This window comes from Astatotilapia calliptera, chromosome 14, assembly GCF_900246225.1.
Source record: "Astatotilapia calliptera chromosome 14, fAstCal1.2, whole genome shotgun sequence".
Lineage (NCBI taxonomy): Eukaryota > Metazoa > Chordata > Actinopteri > Cichliformes > Cichlidae > Astatotilapia > Astatotilapia calliptera.
This window is the reverse complement of record NC_039315.1, coordinates 21621175-21642119: the sequence shown is the minus strand read 5'-3', so window position 1 is coordinate 21642119 and position 20945 is coordinate 21621175. Positions and strand designations below refer to the sequence as shown.

The window sequence follows — 20945 nt, the reverse complement described above, 5'->3', positions numbered from 1 at the left end:
AGACCAAAAATCTCAGAGGAATGTTTGGAGCACTTTGCTGAAACTTTGCCATCAAAAATTAAGGAATTCCTGAGGGCTCAAGGGGGTCCAATGTGGTACTAGCAAGGTGTAACTTATAAAATGGCCACTAAGTATATAGTACTGTGTAAAGGTTTTAGGCAGGTGAGAAAAAATGATGCAAACAAAGAATGCTTTTAAAACGGCAGTATTAATCATTTATTTTCATCAATCAACAAAATGAAGTGAATGAACCAAAGTGAAATCTAAATTAAATCAGTATTTGGTATGACCAGCATCCATTCTTCTAGGTACACTTGCACACAGTTTTTGAAGAAACTCGGCTGGTGGTTGTTTCAAGCATCTTGGAGAACTAACCACTGATCTTCTGTGGATGTAGGCTTCCTCACATCCTTCTGTCTCTTCATGTAATCCCAGACACACTCGATGATGTGGGGGGCACACGATCACTTCCATTACTTCCTGTTCTTCTTCATGCTGAAGATAGTTCTTAATGACTTTGGCTGTATGATTGGGGTTGTCGTCCTGCTGCAGAATAAATTTGGGGCCAATAAACAATCATTTATATTTCTGAAAGTGTTCTTTGTTTGCAGCGTTTTCTCCCTCCCGCACCTGCCTAAAACTTTTGCACAGCGCTGTAGGTACAAACTTGGTGTATATACAAAAAGACAGTTCAGTGTGACGTGTACACCATATTCACTTGCATCTCCTCTCTCAAAGACTTAATAGTGAGGGAATTACCCTATTTATGGCATGTCCAGTCTACTCTACAACACCTTTCTTGTACTGGGAAGGAAAGTGCAGACACTGATATAATTACACATTAAACACTGTTTCCTTCTTAGGCAGAAGGAAGTTAACTTTGTTTCACAGGCTATCTTAAGACAAGTGTGCTTGGGATCATGAGGTATTTCAGTAACATCCAAATGCACTTGTACACATAAACCTGAAAAAACAATCATATACGTGAGCAAGAGTCAGCTCAATTTTGTGGTGCTCGTACTACATCTAGTGGCAGTTTGACTACATTGCAGCTGAAGGTGAACTTGGAGGTTTAAAGCTGCGTGTGGTGTAGTGAAGTGCGAGTGTAACTCTTCCCACAACTTCAGTTAAATTACATAACTTTTATTGGTTGAAAAGGGACACAGACAGAATTTGAAACTCTAAAAACAAAAAGAAAAGATAAATTAGGCACCGAACAAGAGTGTTTCAAGCAAATTTAGGAAATGAAAACACCCTTTAGAGAATTTTTGGTAATTCCAGGGAATGGGGAATAACAGACAGGCTCCTCTTACCAAAAACTGTAAATAGCACAAACATTTTACCGATAAATATCTTCAAGGAAGTAAAAGTTAGACTGAAATAAATATTATGCTTAATAGCATACAAAAGGTTACATGTGATAACCTGAGAACAGTCACCTGAGAAAACGTCAGAATTGTGGAGAAGACCGCAATATCCCCCATTAGGGAACGTTTAACGGCCATTTAAATAAAATACAGAAAAAACACATTTCCCTTGTATTGAACATTGCACCTTACAAGGAAATCTGAAAATACTGGAACTTACTGCACAATACACAAAATTTGCTTAAAATTACAAGTTAATCTGCACAAAATGTTCTGAATTCCAGCTTTTCTTCATCCACATTTTTTCCAGTACATGTCAGTTATTATTTCTGACCCCAATGTAGTACTATTCTATTAAAAAATAAACAAAAACAAAAAAAATCAACACTAAGATGACTGAACTTTTCTTTTTTGTTTATTAAAATAAAAAAAATATATAGTATTTACACTGTTGTTTAAAAATCTAGGGAAAAAAACATTAAAAATTGGCTACAGAAGAAATGTACAGGAGGGGATTTTAAAGTGCAGCAATGACAGTATTTTCTTTTTTTTAAATGACTCATAGTCCACAAGTGACCATTGTAGCGAGTGTGCCAGGTTCTTCCCGCAGTGGTTGGTGTAACAACAAAGTACACATATACATAGTATACAAATACAAACATACATATGTATAATTCTTCTAACTTCTTGTTTTTCGTCTATCGTCACACGGCGTCAGGAGGTATTTCTGTCACAGTTTTCCAGTATTCGACAACAACCTAACCGCACACCGCTGATAAAGTCTGTTTTTTTGCTTTTACATAGTGAAGTCAGCCATTCTCACTTTACTGACGCACTTTGCTTCACCAGTAAAAGAACAAGATATGATACTTCCTCAAACGCTAAAAGTCACAAGTGTTGAGTGTGAAATGTTAATAGCATGTAGTTCCTGGTGATGGGTCACTCACTCTTGGCGAGGCCTGGTGAGGTTATTCCTATTTTGCGTGGAACCAGCTGATCACAGTGTGTAATTGACACAGAGGAGACGATATCTGTCCCTCTAGATCCTTGAACGTGGGTTTAATGTTGTCCTTCACTGGTTCACCCCTCAAGCAGCTTCTTTTTCTCCATTTTTTTCACAAAGTGATATTTCCACCCTGGATTAAATAAAACACAGAAGGAAATAATTAGGCAGAAGGAAAAAACAAGGAAAGCGAAAGCACTATCTGTTCTAATCTACAAGCAGAAATCAAAAGTACAATTTTGATTTCTATGAAAAGTTACACAGATTACTGTGTAATCAAAGTATTATGACTACACTATTATAGACAATTAAACACTTACTTACGCCTCATTTGTATTTACTCTCTCTAGCCTCATACTGCCTCCTGAAAAACAACACAGAGCCTGCCATGAGTTTCTGCACATTTTGAGTTATTCATTCTCTTATTTTCATGTCCCTGCAGTTTTACACATGTGTGCAATTTCTGTGCTCACCTGTCCGTCTTCTCCAGCACAAAACACCTGCAATCATGACCACCACCACCAGTATACAAATGGCTGTCATAATTACTATATCAGTGCTGCGTTGATCCTGATGAGCACCTATCAATGAGAACAAATGTATCAGAATCAAGATTATTACAAAGAACCCCACATGACAAGTATTATGAAATACAGAAAAAAAGAGTTATTATATTTAATTACCCTGAAGAACTAAAACAAAAAAGTGAACTGAACTAAAAACAAGGCATGTCTGCCTTTTCTTTTCCATGCTGGGGAACTTAAAGATCAACTTAAACTATTTCATGAAAATGAACTGCCGAATGTTTTAACTGAATCGTTTTCCTTAAATCTGAATTAAACTGAATTCATTTCACAGAACTAACATAAGTACAAACCCCACTGTATGATTAAACTGTATGATTCTTGATTCAGGAAAACGTTTATAGCACACTCTTAGCATATGCAGAAAAGACTCGTTAATCTTTCTTTTTACATTGGGCACAGCAGTAATACTACACTACTACTGCTGTCAGTGCTGATATTGTGATGTTATCAACCCAGCAACCACAATGTATTCACAGTGTCACAGCTTCACTATTTTAACATGAAGGTAAATTAAAAACCACCAAGCAACTGATCAGAAAAGAAAAGGGAACAATCATTATAATTTAATATGTCAAAACATGACATATAGTAAAACTGCAAAGCTCTAAAAAACCTGGAACTTCCCCCACGCACCCACTCTGTTGTTGTATTAATAAACATATAGTAGGCTCAAACAAATTTTACATTTCCATAATACCTCAGTTTAAGAATAAATACAGCACGTAATTTTTATCACGTCAGTCTCAGCAGTAATTTGAGTTTGATTCTGCAGGAAATGCTTTGCTATTCAGTCACTTTCATTCGTCTTGCTGAAAAATGTAATCTAGTAGCCTCACATAAGTTTTAAAAATCTCAAAAATCACAAAAACTCAACCTAAACTGTTCTGTGTCAGCCACACAAATGCTGACAGAATAAGAGGATGTTGCTATGAAATAAAACAATAAAGGGGATATATGCCAAGAGATTTCCACTGGCTTTCAAACTTCCCAAAACTTGTCCAGTAGCTAATTGTGGGAACTACTTTGATAAAGAAATAATTGTCTTTTCTAAGATGAACAGGCTACTCACAGACTGAGAACTCATCCGAAGTGACGTCACCCACGGAGCAGCTGAACTTTATCTCCCCATTCGAGCAGTTATAACTCACAGCGGTGGTAATGTTATACAGAAATGTACTTGGATTTGGGGAAGAGACAGACTTCACATGTTGCCATATCTGCCTGATGGTCTCATTAGTGCTGGTAACTATAGCCTGAACTATCATGCTGGATTCTGGGTATCCATTATTTGATGTACACGTTGTCTGGCAATTCTGGGTTTCCTCGCTGCAGACTGGAGGACTGAATAAAGGCCTGCTGTACTTTGCTAGAAGAAAGACACAAGGAAAGTGATATCAGCCTGGTGTTTCCAACATGTACAAAGGGACTGGCGTATATATGAATATAAACAAAGAAAACAGCTGTTTTCTTTGTTTATATTTATATTACATGCACATACTTTACACTATTGTAACGCTTCATCTTAAAGGTCTATTCACACTGACAGTCATATAAAAATGAACTTCATGAGATGAATTGAAGACATAAATACCTGTGACACTGAGGGTTATTGAGTCTTCATTAATATGCTGCTCGTCTTTGTACCGAATGTGACATTTGTATTCTCCACTGTGTGAGACCTTTAGGTTATCCATGAACACAGATGAAGTGTTGCGATCAAACTTTGTGTTGTTCCACGTTGCTGGTACTTTTTTAGATTCATAATAACCATTAACAAAGACGTTGTCTCTTTGGAGGTAAAGTAAGTCAATGTTCTTTACTGATTTACCAGAGCAGTGAAAAGTCACATTTCCACCGACCTCCCCTTTGAGAATAGCAGCACCTCCTGTTAAAAAAAAAACAAAAAACACAAAAACAAAAAAGGAACAGGGATGAAGTTTTAGGGCATATATCTTTTATTAAAGAAAATATCTAAAGGGAGAAATGAATGCAAACAGTTTCTATTTTAGGGCAGACATGTGTTTCCATGCGGTTTTGTTTAAGCTCCTGCAGAGTTCCGCTGCATGACGCGGTAGGCTAATTTCACTTCTTCATAAGCCCCTTTGTCTTTCCTTTTTGTGCAGAATACACGGAGAGAACTTTTTTGTTTTTCCTGTTTTGAAGTGTGAGTGTTTTTGACTGATTATCTACCAACTCGTAAGAAAACATCTCTGGCTTTAGCTTCCAGATATTCAGATTTTTCTACTAATTGCATTTTCCAGCAGTTCTGGGCTGGACTGGTAGCTGGAAACTGAACAGGGGGCATTAAAGGGACTAAGACAGGAAAGCTATAATATTCTGAAGGAAGACATAGAAAATAGTTTGGAAAATGGGGTTCCTTGCTTTCTTGGTGAGAGTCAGATGAGAAGAAATAGTCAACACTCGTGTTTATACACTAAATTTGAAGCTAAACCCAAAAACCCATTAGCTTAGCTTGTGTTAGCATAGGGTGCTGCTGTAATGGCTGGTCCAGTCATGTGGATGGCAGCTTCCTATTCATTACAAAGATGTGCGAATAGCATTGATCTACATATTCACCTTTTACAAAGAAAGGAAATCTCCTAAAAAGTTTAACTTCTTCATAAGACCACTCCATCAAACTAAGAAAAAATTAAAGTTATGTAAATCTGAGTTGGGGGAGCACACGTTTTGCTTTCTTTCCTTAGCTAGTGATGTGCAACCAAGCATAATACTGTCATATCACACATTCTTATTCATGTAATAAACAACTGGTTTCTATGTTTAACCACAATGAACGAGTGCTGCTGGCAGAACTGCTCACCTGTGACAGTGAAGGGCCAAGTCAGTGTCAGAACAAGAGATAGCAGCAGATCAAGGGAAAACCTTTGAGTTCTAGGAACACAGAAAATGGTGAATCATTAAAGTGGCACGCGGAGATAAAGAATCACACACACTTTTTTTTGCATCAGTGCCTAAAGATGGCTGAGATAGCTGACAGTAACAACAACCAGGAAATAACTGAGACAGTTCAGTAAACAACATCTGTGGCCAAGCAATGATCGTAAAACACAGATAATGAACTTGGGCCAGATTTGCTCTCTTCTGTCACCAACTTCTTGAAGCTAAAATGATCACTTCTCTTTTCAGTTCAAGTAACAACACAAGCGCACACATGAGATCAGTGGGAAGGCTACAAACTCATGTCTGGATCCATAAGCTTTCACATTAACCTTACACTGATGCCCATAACTAGCTAATATAAATAATTAATAATATAATATTTAAGTAACAGGAGATATATAGGAGGAAACTGCTTTTAAAATTAGAACACCAGAAAATTACATTCCAAAATTTACTTCCTAGTAATCCTTTTGGGCCTTACTTACTGTAAGTCTTACAAGTCCAGTCACAACAGTGGCACATGGATATGTATCAGAGCAACAGTTAATAACAGGAACATGTGACTGGGTGTTAAAATATCAAAAGTGCCCTAACCACACGCTGCCTTGTGCTGAAATCATGATAGGAATGAATAGAAAATCGGAGCATTACTTACAGGAAACGATACCGGCTCCAGGTGGACGCCTGTTAGAAAGACAAACTGGTTAATCACTGAAATGAAATGTAGTGTGAGATGCCATCAAGTGGCACATGTACACCTGAACACTCAAAAATAACTTGCATGCAGTGATTTCTCACCATTTACATTTGTCAGGAGAATGATAGTTTTGTCTTAAAATATCATTAATGCTACACAAGGGCGATATCAAACACCCAGTCCTGAAACCCACCCAATCCTACCCTTTCAGTGAACTAGAATCTTATTTGAAACATTTGACTGGCTCTTTACAGTCATGTTTTGGGGGAAAACAGGCTGTCTCATCCTGAAAGAACACACCCAAATGGTTTTCAGTATACAAGAAGCAAAAGGAAAGTCCCAGTCAGTATAAGAGAGGGCTTGTTCTAAAAGGGTGTATTCCTGTACCTGCTAGGAGAAAACAACATTCTAGTTTTCTTTTACTACGCATTTGGTATCATAGGAACCAAATGCTAACCACATAAGCACATAGCTTATTACATATCCTCCCCTGTCTTATATAAATTTGGAAAAATAAAAAATGAAATATAATAAACAAATAGATCAGTTTGTTTCGTCCAACAAGAAGCACAGACTTTATTTGTTTTTGATGAACTAGTTTCACTTGAAATTGTTTCTAAAACTATTCATGAGGAAGTGATCTTTTTTTTATGTGACTTTGCTGGCAGTGATCAGAAATCTCAGGAAATTCCCACTTGGAAAATCAAATCGGGATTGTTTCAGTTGTAGGATATGGTGTAGTAGGATAAAGCACAAAAAAAAAAATCACATATGCTTCTCTCCACATTGTCAGTAAATATCTAAAGTGAAGGTGTTTTAAAGAGGCTGACCAGTGGAAACACCCCTACCCTTCACGAGTGGCCATTTAGCAGCAGTGACTGTCATAAGTTGAAACAAAAACAGAGGGAAATCCCAAAGGTCAAGTAACTGCATGGTGTATTTGGTTTCAGGAATACTGATACAAAATGAACTGTGGAAGTGATACTAATGCAGATGGATTTCTTTTTTTTAAATCAAGGACTCAAATTAAGTGACAATTTTATCCAACTCTGATGTGGCCATTGGGGGAGGGTGGTTACATTTCCCTAATGAGACATGTGAGAGTAAGCTGTGAATAGCATTTTGTTTGATATAATGTTACATAAAATAATTTACAGATCTTTGATGTTAAAACAACAGGGCACACCTCCAAACTCTAATGCAAATTACAGTACTTACAAGTATATTTAAAAATAGAATTTCTGATTCTGTGTTGCAAATCAATCTGTGAATGTATTTTGTTTTCCTTTTTTCATTATTGTATTTGCAACTTCTGCTTTATCACTACACTGCTGTGCAAACTGAACAGCATTAATCAGCAAGGCTTTGCAGTACATGGGAATTCCCCTGACGTAATGATTGGAGAGAACACTCATTCTGCTGAGCTATTCTCATACACACATACTCTCCTCTAAACCCCTTTTGTCTTACAAATTAAAAACCTCACACCTGGTTCACACAATCAGCTGAATTCATCCAAATGGAGTTTCACGACTCATCTTCTTTTTAGATTTTTTAATCTAAATGATACTAAACAACAAGCCAGACTGTAAAGGATTCTGTGGAGTGCCTCTGTTTGTCTTCTAATGCTGACACTTTCTGCATTTGACCTTTGTTTTTCCCAGAGACAGCCAAAACACAAAAGTTACTTTCTCTTTCCTTTCTCATTCTCTTAATTATTTGGGTTCATGCATGGTGGACACACTGTTTCATACTAAAGTCGTTTTCCTAGAAAGGCTGTACAGTCACACAGACATTCAGTCGTGCTGAAAAAATATCTACATATAACAATTTAAGATAAGATAAGATAACTCTTTATTGTCATTGCACAGTCATACATAGTACAGTAGTACAATGAATTGGATTTCGATATATGTATATGAATGTCTATCTGTTTATCTGTGTTAAACGCTCAGGATTTTTTCCTCTGCTTTCTCTTTGAGAGCACATCTATACTAGTCGTTACCATTACCGTCACAATTTATACTCCAGAGCTTAAACACATTTCCTGAGAAGCATTCATCCCTCTATACAGCCATCCATTTTCTTCCGGTTATCAGCTGGTTACAAAGAGTTGTATTAGCAGTATATTTTTTCTGTCCTTGATGCAGTTTCCACTTTACCATGCCATTTTTGTTCTTTTCCATCCATCCAGCTATCCACCTATCTTTCACTTTTCCGGGGGACAGGTCGCGGGGGCAGCAGCCCTAAGAGGACGCCGAGACCTCCCTCTTTCCCCAGCCACCTCCTCCAGTTTATCCGGGGGAACACCGGGGCGTTCCCAGGCCAGCCGAGAGTTTCTGTCCTGGGTCTACCCTTGAGCCCCTCTCGGACGGCTGAACTCCTCACCGTATCTCTAAGGGAGAAGCCACCCTCCTTTCGAAGAAAGCCTATTTTTGCCATTGTATCCGTGATCTCAGTATTAGTTTCAGTTGAACACTTAAAGTTTTAACTTGTATAAGGATTCAGCTCAAGCTACAACCGAACTGTTAATTTGTTCACTGCTCCTGAGGCAAGCTAGAATAAAGCAATGTAAACACCGAGACCCTGACACACATGCCTGCACACTCCGCTTCTCTGTCACTTTCACATAGCCTCGATTGTTTACACAGCAGCTTACATTATTGAGTGACTCACATTATTATTATCATCTAGCATAAGCATGAACGATGATGGTAGCCCGAATCAATTCAAACACTGTTTAAGTATGTGACATTATCAAACTTCAAATGACGCAAACACTCACCATCATGCCGCCGTGCTCTCTGTGTTAAAATGAATCGCTAAATCAATCGCTAAATCCTTCAACTAGTCTGGTATGCTGAGGGGGCGGGGGGAGGAGGAGCCACATCTCAGTTCCTTTTTCATATGCTAGTAACAACTGATAGCAGTTGTTACTAGCATAAAGGCTAAAGGCATGATCACTGACTGTTTTGAAAATGTAGTTAACGATAACTAGAAAATCTAAATCAAATCGTTGCCTCTTTCACTTGGCAAAATCAACAAGCCTTATAAAGAATTACACAGCTGTGAAGATTTTGATTGTGTGTGTGTGGGTGTGTGTGTGTCTGTGCGTGCCTGCTTTTTTATGTGGTAATACAATCAGCCTAAAACACTTCCGTATGCATCAATTTCTGGCTCATCTGAACATGTGACAGAAATTCTTCTGAAGAAATCCCAAATAGTTCTCCTGGTAACAGACTGTATAAATGAGAAATAAAGAAACTAAAGAGCAAAGTTAACCTTAGTTTATTAGCCCTTTTAAGGTATTGTTCTGGCATCGACTTTATCTGCTCCACTACATGCCAGGAACTAGAGATGGCACGATACCACTTTTTTATGTCCGATACCGATACCGATATCATAAATTTGGATATCTGCCGATACCGATATGAATCCGATATAGTGTTTTTTAATCAACAAAACTGTTTTTTAAAATATCTTGCTGCATTTTGCAAGTCTGCAAGTTCATACTTAAGTTTAAAACAACAACTACACTAAAGCTATTTTGTTATACCTGCATACAAAAAAAATATTTCATAGTTCAGCAATACTGATCAATCTAATAAACTTAGACCTACACCATCCTCCCTATTCTGGTATTTTAAAGAGTACTTAGCGTAAATATTAAGCAACCTAACTAATAGGGTTCCAACTCCCAGCAACAACAAAAATAAATAAATAAAAAATAGGGAACCACCCCTCACGCGCCACCTCATGATGCTTAATCGACGTAATCAACCTTAATTTGATGCAGTGTGAAAAAAAAATGCACAGAAATCAATTATTTTTCAAGAAATATTAAATAGATTCAACATCTTTCTTCAACAAAATTGCAGACTGCACAGATGGTACCTTCCCAAAGGAAAAAGCACTATAGCTTACTAGGGTATTAGACTTAATAGTCACTATATACAGTAATTGACTTCTATTCATTTTACATCAAATTAAAACTTTGTGTGTCAGATAATTATTTATTAAAAGCTAGACATTTTAAATGAGAATAAGAAAGAAAAGTATGTCTTTGTGCCCCCTTTTCCCTGTTAATGCCCTATCAGCCCCCCTGGCTAAACTTTGCTAGATCCGCCCCTGCACAGTTACGTCAGCTGTAGAAAAAGATCCTGGTGTAGAAAGTAATATTAAATAAATTCTAACAACAGCTGATCAAGCTTAAACGTGCTGCTGTTGTTCAGCCGCTGGTTTCCTCTTTCTGGTGCAAAGTGGGCCAAAAACAAAGATGGACTCACGACAGAAAAGCCGATCAGCTGATCATTTAAGCAGCCGGAGAGCGAGAGGCAGTCGCTCGTTAAGCTTAACGCAGGAATGCTTTACAAACATTCAGAGATGGACTTACACACTTGCTTTACTTCTCTCGGGGATAACTTTGTCGGAGATGAAATGCCGGGTTGCTAGCGAAGCTCCAAATGCTATCCAGACCACAGGTCCCGCATGCCACAGCCGCTCTATCACGTGATGCATACTGCTCCGACATGCTAACGTTCTGAGGTGAGTTACGGCGTGTTGCAAGTTTTGTGAGGTGCTTTCGTGATATTTAATGGATCGGATTACATTTTTTATTTTTCTCCGATATCCGATCCAGTCATTTAGGTCAGTATCGGACCGATACCGATACGTAATATCGGATCGGTCCATCTCTACCAGGAACATCAGTGCGCTTCAGTCACATTTCACCAAATGTAGGAAAAGGATATTTTCTTTCAGGTTGCACAGTAACACAGACATAAGCAAGCACCCCAGTTTTATTGTTGTAACACAATAAAAAAAATCACATTTTAAAAAAAGGCTTTAGATGAAACACCATGCGATATTCATTATTCATTATGATTTTCATTTTGAATCTTAGCTAACATGTGTAACTTTGTTTGACAGACTACAGTGAATGTTTCATTGTGCCACCTATGTGACTATGTACTTGGAAACCTATGTACTTGGAAACCTATGTACTTGACGTTCGCTAAAACTGGTTAACGCACACAAACACAAAGACTGTGGCTTTCTGTGTGGCCAAGTTATGGACTTTCTCTGTGGCTTTTGACGTTTTATTACAGGCAGTGACCTGTGAGTGTACAGTACACGCCCACCTCTGATTTTTCATATCATCTCTTTGACTAACCACAAAGTGTTTCACATTGACATTATGTTTTTTTGAATTCTTGCCAACTTTTCTAGAACTTCTTTTGTTTTTCTTGTTAAATAATTACAATGTGTCTGATGACACAATTATTAGTTGATTATTTCCCCATATATGACATTTCCAGGTGGACAATTTTCTCATTTCTAGTGTATTAGAAAGGTTATTGTTTAATTTAACATGTAAATGATAAAGATTTACACACAAAGCATTTCCCTTCAAGTGACCTTTAGCTCAATAAAAATTTTGTTCATACGAAATTATTTGGGATGTTTCTTGTAAAAGTTCTGTTTTCCTTTGCATTGACCTTTTCAAAACACGTTGGTTAGAGTGGCCTCGGTTAAAAGGGGGAGTGTCTAGCTGCGAGGAATAGGGGGAATACCCAAGATGGGCCGGCAATTTCTCACGAGGCCATGAGGTCACTGACACACCCATTTAGAGAAAAGAATTCTCCACAGCACCTGGCAAATATACTCTGATTTAATAACGAAACAATGTGGAAAAGATTTATCAGATAATGTGGGAATTTTTTAATGTATCCAGGGAAAATTTAAGAAACTGCAGTATTGTTTGTAAATGACTCATCCTTATGCTTTTCATTTAACATTTAGATGACAAACCTTTAATGAAAAGGAATATTATTTAATGCACATAAAATACAAAATACATTTTTCTTACAACTTTCATATCAAGATCTTCTACATACTACCTTGAAACTTTGTCTTACTTGCTTGGTGAAAAAGAAACGTGCTGGCAATGAGCACTATGTGGGAGGAAAGGCTCTAAGATTTGAAACAAGACATTAAACAAATCAGCTTGTACCATGTGTGAAACTCCCCTCACACCAAGCAAAGGCTGAATATCTCTGTTAAAATAATTTTACAGGCGTCCCTGCATAAAGCTGCATGTTTATGGCAACAGTATAAGCCATTTAAATGTGCTTATACTGCCTAAAAAAATGATGACCACGATTTACACATTTCTACCAGTCCAAGTCAGATCATCTAATTCCATCTCACCCCATCACTAGCATCCTCGTCTGTCACACCAACCTCCATCACTAAATCCATTAATCTTTTATGTGGCATTCTTTTTTTCTTCTCCTGCCTGGCAGCTCAATATTCAGCATCCTTTATCCAATATATCGACTTTCCCTCCTCTGCACCTGTCCAAACCATCTCAGCCTTGCCTCTCTAACCAGACCGCTCAGCCCGAGCTGTCCCACTGATATACTCATTTCTAATCCTGTACATTCAGTTCATTCACAATGAAAATGAAAAACAATTTCAATTCTGCCACCTTCAGCTCTGCCTCTTGTCTTTTTGTAAGTGCCACCTCTCCGAACCAAACGTCACAGCAGGTCTCACTGCCCTCTTGTAAACCTTCTCTTTCACTCTTGCTGCTATCCTTCTGTCACAAATCACCCCTGACACTCATCTCCAGCCACACCCTGTCTGCACTCACTTTTTCACCCGTCTTGTGCACTGGATGGCTGACCCCAGGTATTTAAACTCATCTACTTTTGCTATTTTGATCCACCTTTCCACCTGTCTCTCTCTCATTCACATACATGTAAGCAGCCTTGCTTCTACTGACTTTCATTTGTCTTCTCTCCAGCACATGCCTCCCCCTCTCCAGATTCTCTTCCACCTGCTCCCTATTCTCACTACGTATAACAATGTCATCTGCAAACATCATAGTTCACAAAGACCCCTGCTTGATCTCATCTGACCTCATACACTACTAATCAAATGTTTGGACACACCTTCTCATTTAATGTTTTTTTCTTTATTTTTACTACTTTCTACATTGTAGATGCATACTGATGATATCAGATAATGAAGATAATATATGAAGCAAGATATATGGAATTATGCAGCAAAGAAAAAAAAGATAACTCTAAAAATGTCTTATATTTTAGATTCTTGACAGTAACCACCCTTTGCTTTGTTGACAATACTGCAAACCCTTGCCCTTCTCTCAATGAGCTTCATGATGTAGTCATCTAAAATGGTTTTCACTTCACAGGTGGGCCTTGTCAGGGTTCATTTGTGGAATTTCTTGCCTTCTTAATGGGCTTGGGACCATCATTTGTGTTGTGCAGAAGTGATCTAATGAGTCCAAATTTGAGATCTTTGGTTCCATCCACCATGTCTTTGTGCAACGCAGAAAAGATGAACAGATGATCTCTATATGCATGGTTCCCACCATGAAGCATGGAGGAGCAGGTGTGGGGGTTCTTTGCTGGTAGCACTGTTGGAGATTTATTCAAAATTGAGGAACACTGAACCAGCATGGCTAACACAGCATCCTGCAGTAACATGCCATCCCATCCGCTTTGTGTTCAGTTGGACCATCATTTATTTTTCAACAGGACAATGACCCCAAACACACCAGGCTGTGTAAGGGCTATTTGACCAAGAAGGAGAGTGATGGAGTGCTGCACCAGATAGTCTGACCTCCACATTCACCTGACCTAAACCTGATCGAGATGGTTTGGGATGAGATGGACCACAGAGTGAAGGCAAAAGGGTCAACAAGTGCTCAGCATCTCTGGGAACTCCCTCAAAACTGTTGGAAAACCATTTCAGGTGACTACCTCATGAAGCTCATCGAGAGAATGCCAGTACTCAAAGCTGTAATCAAAGCAAAGGGTGGCGGTTTTGAAGAATCTAAAATATAAAACATGTTTTGAGTTATTTCACACTTTTTTGGTTTACTACAAAATTCAGTATTCATTCATTCATAGTTTTGATGCCTTTAGTGAGAATCTATAATGTAAATAGCCATGAAAATAAAGAAAAAACATTAAATTAGAAGGTGTGTCCAAACTTTTGACTGGTAGTGTATGTCAACCTGTCCATCATTACTACAAACAAGAAAGGGCTCAGAGCTGCCCTTGATGTAGTCCCATCCCCACTTTAAACCAATGTGTCACTTATATTGTGGCACTCACCACTATCTCTCTGTCCTCATATATGTCCTGTACCACACTCACATATTTCTTTGTCATTCTTGACATCCTCATATAGTATCACAGTTCCTCTCTTGCCACCCTGATTCATCAGTCCCACTTTAGGGTCTTTGCACGTGCTGTATTAGTAACTGAGTGATTGAAGACTGAACACAAAATTGACTTGAACTCGTATAACGGAAAAGATTGCTTTAGACAGTGATTTGAGAAATGTGTGACCACAGATTTGATTGTCAGTGTTACTAGCTTCTCAGCATTAAAGATAAGTTTGCAATTTTGTAACATACTTACTTTCATATATAACAATATCTTCATTCATGATGTAAATGCGCAACGCGATATGAGCACAGTGTGTGCCAAATGAATCAACGCAGAGTCAGTGAAAGAAACGAAACTACTTACAGAAGGGAATCCCTATTTGTGAAGTGGTTTTTGCCATGTTTACAAGTATGAGTTCCTTATCCAAGACCGAAAATGGTCAGTCTAGGATGAGTAATTTATGTCTGGCAGGGAATCTTTGTCTTAAAGAAGAAGCTAACCACATTAGATAAAACAATACTGATTCAGTTAACACAGCTTACTTACATTGTTCTTAAATTAAATTGTGTGAAAATGAAAGCACACAGCAAACGTGGAGGGGGGGGGGCAGCATACACCTAACGTCTACAATGTCCCACTTTCTTTACTAAATAAGATAAACAAACGCGTCATTATTGTTTTGAATCCTTTGCAACATTATTCTTACACAGAAGCATGCTTATTTAAGGTTTCTTACCTCAGCAACTCACACTGGCTCACAGTAGGCTACCTGACCATTTCCTAATGCTAATATAAAACCTACACTTTTTCTGCCCTCGCGGTTTCGCTCAGTTCGCTTCACGGATTGATAAGATCTTTTAGTTTGAAAATCTAAATCTGCTTGCGTAGCTTCCGGAATGTCGCCGTTGAAACAGTAGCCGAATCGCAAGTATATACTACTCTACTATTAAAGTAACAAGGCAATAAATACTATTGCATTCTAACATTTCTATGTGGTAAAACAAAGCAAAACAAACATTTAATTTAATGTGGCCGCATACGTAAATGCCGCATAAAAACTACGTAGGAATAGCTGTGTCACGTGAAACAAAATCTCGTCGTTGTTACCTGGCAACGACACTAGCATTGACGAACTCCCTTACAAACTGAGAGGGGCAATTTTGCTAAAACTTCAAACCATGGATTAAGCATTCAGAAGCTTTCGGAGTTTGGTTTCTTTTCGAGACATAACGGTATGAAACCAGATATTCTGTAGCTTGACTGTGCGCCGAAAGTGAGCCAGCGAACTGATGCACTGCACTTTAATCTACACAGGCAAGGCTAGTGTTAGCTATTAGCTGATGGTTTACTCTGCCCGTGGCCATTCCTTTGCCACAACCTGGTACTGCTGCTTTCCAGGCATAAGTCTGATTTTAAACAAAACGAAAAAAGCTAGTGGTTTGATGTGCTAACGATGTTTCAGCGCAAAAACAGCTACTAATTTAGCAGGGATGTCAGCACTGGGTCAGTTCAGCGACTCTAAATACTACCCAATAACCTCTAGCTGGACACTGAACCAGTGAATGTAAAAGGTTTCGTGGGTTTACCAACGGTAGGCTGTTCAAATAGAAATTTAGTTTGATAGTATTTGATATTAAGGCATATTTCTTGCTGGATAAAACAGCAAAAAGGCGAGATTATCCTGAATAACCATGTATATCAAAGCCGCTCGTTATGGTTACTTTTAATTATTGTTATTTTTTTATTTAGTCTCAAGATCTATGCTTGATAAGCAATACAATTGTGTTTACTCTTTAAAGACGCATTCCTTTACAATTATTTATCCCAACATTTGGATGTCTTTGCTTTCTTGCTGCCAGTATTTTAGTTCCAGCAGAAAGATGCCACATGGTTCAGATGATGTCCGCAAGAAGTTTATTCTGACCACAACTGGAAACTTCTATGGATTAAAGCCATCATCATCACTGACTGACAGCCCAGAGCTCAATAACTTCTTAGATGATGGAAATGAATTTGTCTTATCTGTCAGCAGACATGACAATGACCTTCGCTTATCAAATAAGGTAAGTTTTCTTTTAAAAAAAAAAGTTATTAAAAGGGTCACATTACACATCGATAGTTGTTGAACTGATGCAGTGTTTAAATCTATAACATCTTTCAATCTAATCCATATTTAAAAATGAATTATCAATAAATATATTAATGCAATTAATATTTATATCTCTAAATATCAACTTAACAAAGAAATTGATTTGGGTTTGTTTTTTTTTATACATGATTCACTTTCTCCAACTTATCTGGGTGTTCATCAAAGAGGCAGCAGAAGTAGAGATGTTAGACATCCCTCTCTAGATGGTTTGATTAGTCTGCCTGTCAGTGTCCTGCTCCACTCTCCCCTCACTTGTGAACAACATCCGATATACTTGAACTTCTCCACTTGAGGCAGAAACTAATTTCCAACCTAGGGTGGGCACCTTTTTCTGGCTCTGAACTGTGGTCTCTCACACAGAGGTGCTAATTGGAGGGGCAAATAACAAAATGTTATTTGACGTTCTGTACAGTTACCTTCCATGTGTTGACTTGACGGTTTAGTGCCTTTTTAATAAAAAACAACAACAACTCCATCCTTTGACACAGATTGAAGCTGTGGGGGAGACTAGAGAGAATGTGCTGGTGTTCTTCAAGCTGCGTCCCACAGTGGTCACAGAAGATAACCTTCATCACAGCCTTCTGGTTTCATCCATGCTGGAGTCTCCCATTAACACCCTCTATCAGGCTGTCAGACAGGTTTTCGCACCTGTACTGCTAAAGGTGAGTCTGTCCCTGTGCATTGAGAGGTTCCAGATATGTTACATGAAAAATCATTATCTGTAGTTAGACTAAGAAAGAAAGTTTTTTTTTTTTCTTTTTGTTTTTTTTTTTACTTTCCTTTTGTTCTCTCAAGGATGAGCGTTGGCGTTCTGCATTTGACCCTAAACTGGCTGGCCTCCTGAGTGAGCTGGAGCTGGGTCTGGGTTCAGTAGTTCGCCAGTCTGGGACACAACCTTCTGCCAAGAAGGGTTGCACAGAGGAAGATGTCTTGGGTATGCGCACATATTGTTTGCAGAGTATATTTTAGCAGAAAGGGTGTTAATGAATGGTTATGGTAGTTTTTTAAATTGTTGGATTTTGGAGCGATGTAATCATATGCATAATGAGTGGTAAAACGTCTTGCGAGTATGTGTATATCATTTTGTATATCACTGATTACGTTATGACTTTTAGACATTGTACATCATATTTCTTACACTCTGCAGGCATCCTGACTCCCAGCGATGAGTTCCAGTACTGGGCAGATCTCTCAGAGTCTGCAGAGAAGAGTAGTTTGAGAGAAAGATCTCAACATTTCACTGAGCACTTCAAACCAATACAAAAGGTATGAATGCATGTATCAAGACTTACTCATTTAAAAAATGAATACAAATAAAAATGAATACATTTATATGATGCTAAATATAGTTTTTGTACAAAGGGGGGAAGGTAATTAAACTATGAGATGAGAACTGTATTCTGTTACTGTACTAAGCAATAATTCTATAAATAAGCTGGTAAAGCAATGTTATTTACAATATGACAAATTTAGACATTTAAAATCTTTAAAGCTTAGCACTATATACGGTAAGTGCTGTTTTCAACAGTAATTTGTTACTATTACATAGCTGTTAACACACCGAGAGGAAACTAAAAATGATCACTGATCTCTTTGTGTTGCCACCAGGAATACGATGGTCTCGATAGCCTGTCTATGTCTGATGTTATGGATCTGGTGGAACAGAGCAGGGACGCTCTGGATGACATTTGGAGGCAGACTGATTACGACCCTTACCCAGAGACACGCATGGTCCGCCTCATGGATGTCATCGGTAGGACTCTCAGACACACACAAACCAAAAAGGGGAAATGAGAGAAAATATTTGCCAATGACAGTACTTACTTACTCCTTATATTACAAAGTAATAATTGGCCATATTTTGGGAACTGAAACAAATGTCCTTTTTTGTACTTGCTACGCACTGCAATTACGTACTTTATGCTAAAAATAAAATGCTTACATGCTTTAGATTGCAGTGACGTACTATCGAGGTCTCTGGGTTTTGGATAATATGTTGCCAAATATACCTGTTATGTGCCTGTGAAATCTTTTTTAAATTGTTGGTTTTTTTTTAATATGCATATGCATGTAGCAATTGTATTCTTAATCTTCTTTTTGCATTTCTTTATATCTACCTGTACAAGGCGGGGCCCTGGGGAGATTTGTCCAGAGGAAGCTGAGTGGTCTTAAAATCTTTGAGGAACCATTTGTATTAGTGAGAGAGAACCTGAGAACGGGTTTTGCCATCTGTGAACAGTGGGTTGTAGCCTGTGAGCATTTAACTGGACAGGTATGGGAAGCTTCAGAAAATGAGAAAAAATAACAGTGCATTTGGAAAATATTCACAGGGCTTCACTTGTTCTACATTTTGTCACGTTACACATTTTTAATAAATCAGCTAAAATTTCACAGAAACCTTTTTCACTTTGTCATTATGGGGTGTTGTCTGTGAAATCTTCTGGTGAAAACTGAACTTAATCAAGTTTAAAATAATGATGTAACGTGACAAAAAATGGAACAAGTGAAGCGCTGTGAATACTCTCCAAATGTACTGTATGGTGTAAGAAATATATTTTCTTCAAGCTGGAAATAGTGTGTAAAATTTGACAGATACTGTTTCTTCATTTTGTGAATTAAAAGCCAGATGAAGATGATTTGTGTTCAGTCCCGGAAACCTGTTAAATTATTTTTGTTATTTTTTCCTCAGGTGTGGAAGAGACATGCCCCCCACCCCTGGAAGGGAAACAAACACTCCCCGGAAACCCTGCAGTGCCTCGCAAACAGATTGAATGAAGTAAACTGTGGCTCTGTTCCAGAACACTTCTTGTTTACTTTAACGAGAACAGGCAGAATTTTTGTTTTGTTTTGCTTGTTCTTGCACAACCTCTTTGTTGTTTGCTTTGAATACAGCGATTAAATGAAACTTACAGACACACTTTTAATAATCAGTTTCCTTCTTGCTACTTTTTTAGACGTCACATTTAGGTGGAATTTTCCCTCGCATGTTTTCTACTGAAGAACAGAACACAAAAAAGTGTAATATAAGACCAGTAAAAGAGATTGGCCCTTAAAATAAATAGATAAATAGAAAAAAATTGTTTTGGAGCTCTTGTTAAAATACATTCAGGCCTAAGTTTTGTCATTTCATAAGTTGTCAGTCTCTTATAAAGAAGACCTGTTATTAAATAGAGTATTTGATTATTTTTGTTTTTAATTTCAGAAAGGTTTTATTAATTGAAACACATGTAGCCACTATTTCCTCTTCTTTTTTTCTGACAACTATATTTTATCTGCCCTGTTTTCCATGGATGGAACATGGATGTTTGTTACTCTACACTAAGAAGTCACAAGTCATATTGTTGACTCTTGTGAGAATGGATATTGGACACTGATGTGCACACTGTACACTTTTCTGTTTATGTTTTCCAGGTTGTGACTCTACGTGTGGTTCATGAGAAGCTGCTGTGTTTGCTACCAGGAGCGAAGCAACAGGCTCTGACTGTAGAGCGTGTTTTCGAACCATTCTCTGGGCTCAACCCTCTGCATTACAACCCTTATACAGAGGTTCGATATAAAGAACTTCACGTGTCTGTGTATCTTGTTTCTGTCATCTATATGCAACTGTTGTGGATTGTGGTAGACCGAGTGGTAGCAGTTCAAGTGAATCATTGGTATTTATCACTTCTGAAGAATCACAGTTTAAACCACATTTACCACTGAATAGGCTCTGTGTGGCAGAGACGTGCTACCAGATGGCTGGGAAAGTACAGCTGAACTGGTGATAGAAACCAAATTCCAGGAAGATATTTGGTGTGTTCAGAACCAAAGAAGGAAGATAAAGACACTAGGTGGTGGAATGAGGAAGCACAGGAAAGTATTCAAAGAAAGAGGTTGTCCAACAAAAGTCAAGTCAAGTGGCTTTATTGTCATTCCAGCCATGTGCAGTGGTACAATACACAGTGAAACGAGACAACGTTCCTCCAAGACCCTGGTGCTACATATGACATATAACAGACAATCAACAGAGGATTACATAAAGTGCAATGTGCATAAAT

The 20945-nt window shown here is 38.0% G+C and overlaps 2 protein-coding genes across 9 annotated transcripts in view; one reads left to right on the top strand and one right to left on the bottom strand.

Moving 5' to 3' along the window:
• Positions 1 to 1809: 1809 nt before the first annotated feature.
• LOC113037023 (uncharacterized) lies at positions 1810 to 9829 on the bottom strand. Of its 2 annotated transcripts, none has more exons than XM_026193724.1 (8): positions 9341 to 9823; positions 6514 to 6542; positions 5779 to 5849; positions 4549 to 4842; positions 4027 to 4323; positions 2844 to 2951; positions 2695 to 2734; positions 1810 to 2503 (listed from the first exon to the last, which is right to left on the bottom strand). In XM_026193724.1, exons 1-8 carry the CDS (start codon positions 9344 to 9346, stop codon positions 2455 to 2457), a joined length of 894 nt encoding a protein of 297 aa, XP_026049509.1. In that variant the 5' UTR covers positions 9347 to 9823; the 3' UTR covers positions 1810 to 2454. The 2 variants fall into 2 exon arrangements, with proteins under 2 accessions (XP_026049509.1, XP_026049510.1); XM_026193725.1 differs by having other exon boundaries at positions 2437 to 2503; positions 2691 to 2734; positions 9341 to 9829.
• A 5671-nt stretch (positions 9830 to 15500) lies between these two features.
• Positions 15501 to 20945, top strand: part of dync2h1 (dynein cytoplasmic 2 heavy chain 1) — a 123265-nt gene continuing 117820 nt past the window's right edge. For 4 of the 7 annotated variants that reach the window (XM_026193721.1, XM_026193722.1, XM_026193716.1 and 1 more), the window contains exons 1-9: positions 15696 to 15991; positions 16619 to 16822; positions 17397 to 17570; positions 17704 to 17842; positions 18056 to 18174; positions 18517 to 18661; positions 19035 to 19180; positions 19598 to 19684; positions 20320 to 20454. In XM_026193721.1, coding sequence (XP_026049506.1) covers positions 16640 to 16822; positions 17397 to 17570; positions 17704 to 17842; positions 18056 to 18174; positions 18517 to 18661; positions 19035 to 19180; positions 19598 to 19684; positions 20320 to 20454 — 1128 coding nt within the window. In that variant the 5' untranslated portion in view covers positions 15696 to 15991; positions 16619 to 16639. The other 3 variants (XM_026193718.1, XM_026193719.1, XM_026193720.1) reach the window with 3 other exon arrangements.

Excerpts from the sequence above, each read along its gene's own strand:
- LOC113037023 (XM_026193724.1), bottom strand. Across the intron at positions 4,324-4,548 it reads AATAACCCTCAGTGTCACAG|CAAAGTACAGCAGGCCTTTA; the intron begins GTATTTATGTCT and ends TCTTTCTTCTAG. Across the intron at positions 2,952-4,026 it reads TTCGGATGAGTTCTCAGTCT|GTGCTCATCAGGATCAACGC; the intron begins GTGAGTAGCCTG and ends TCTCATTGATAG.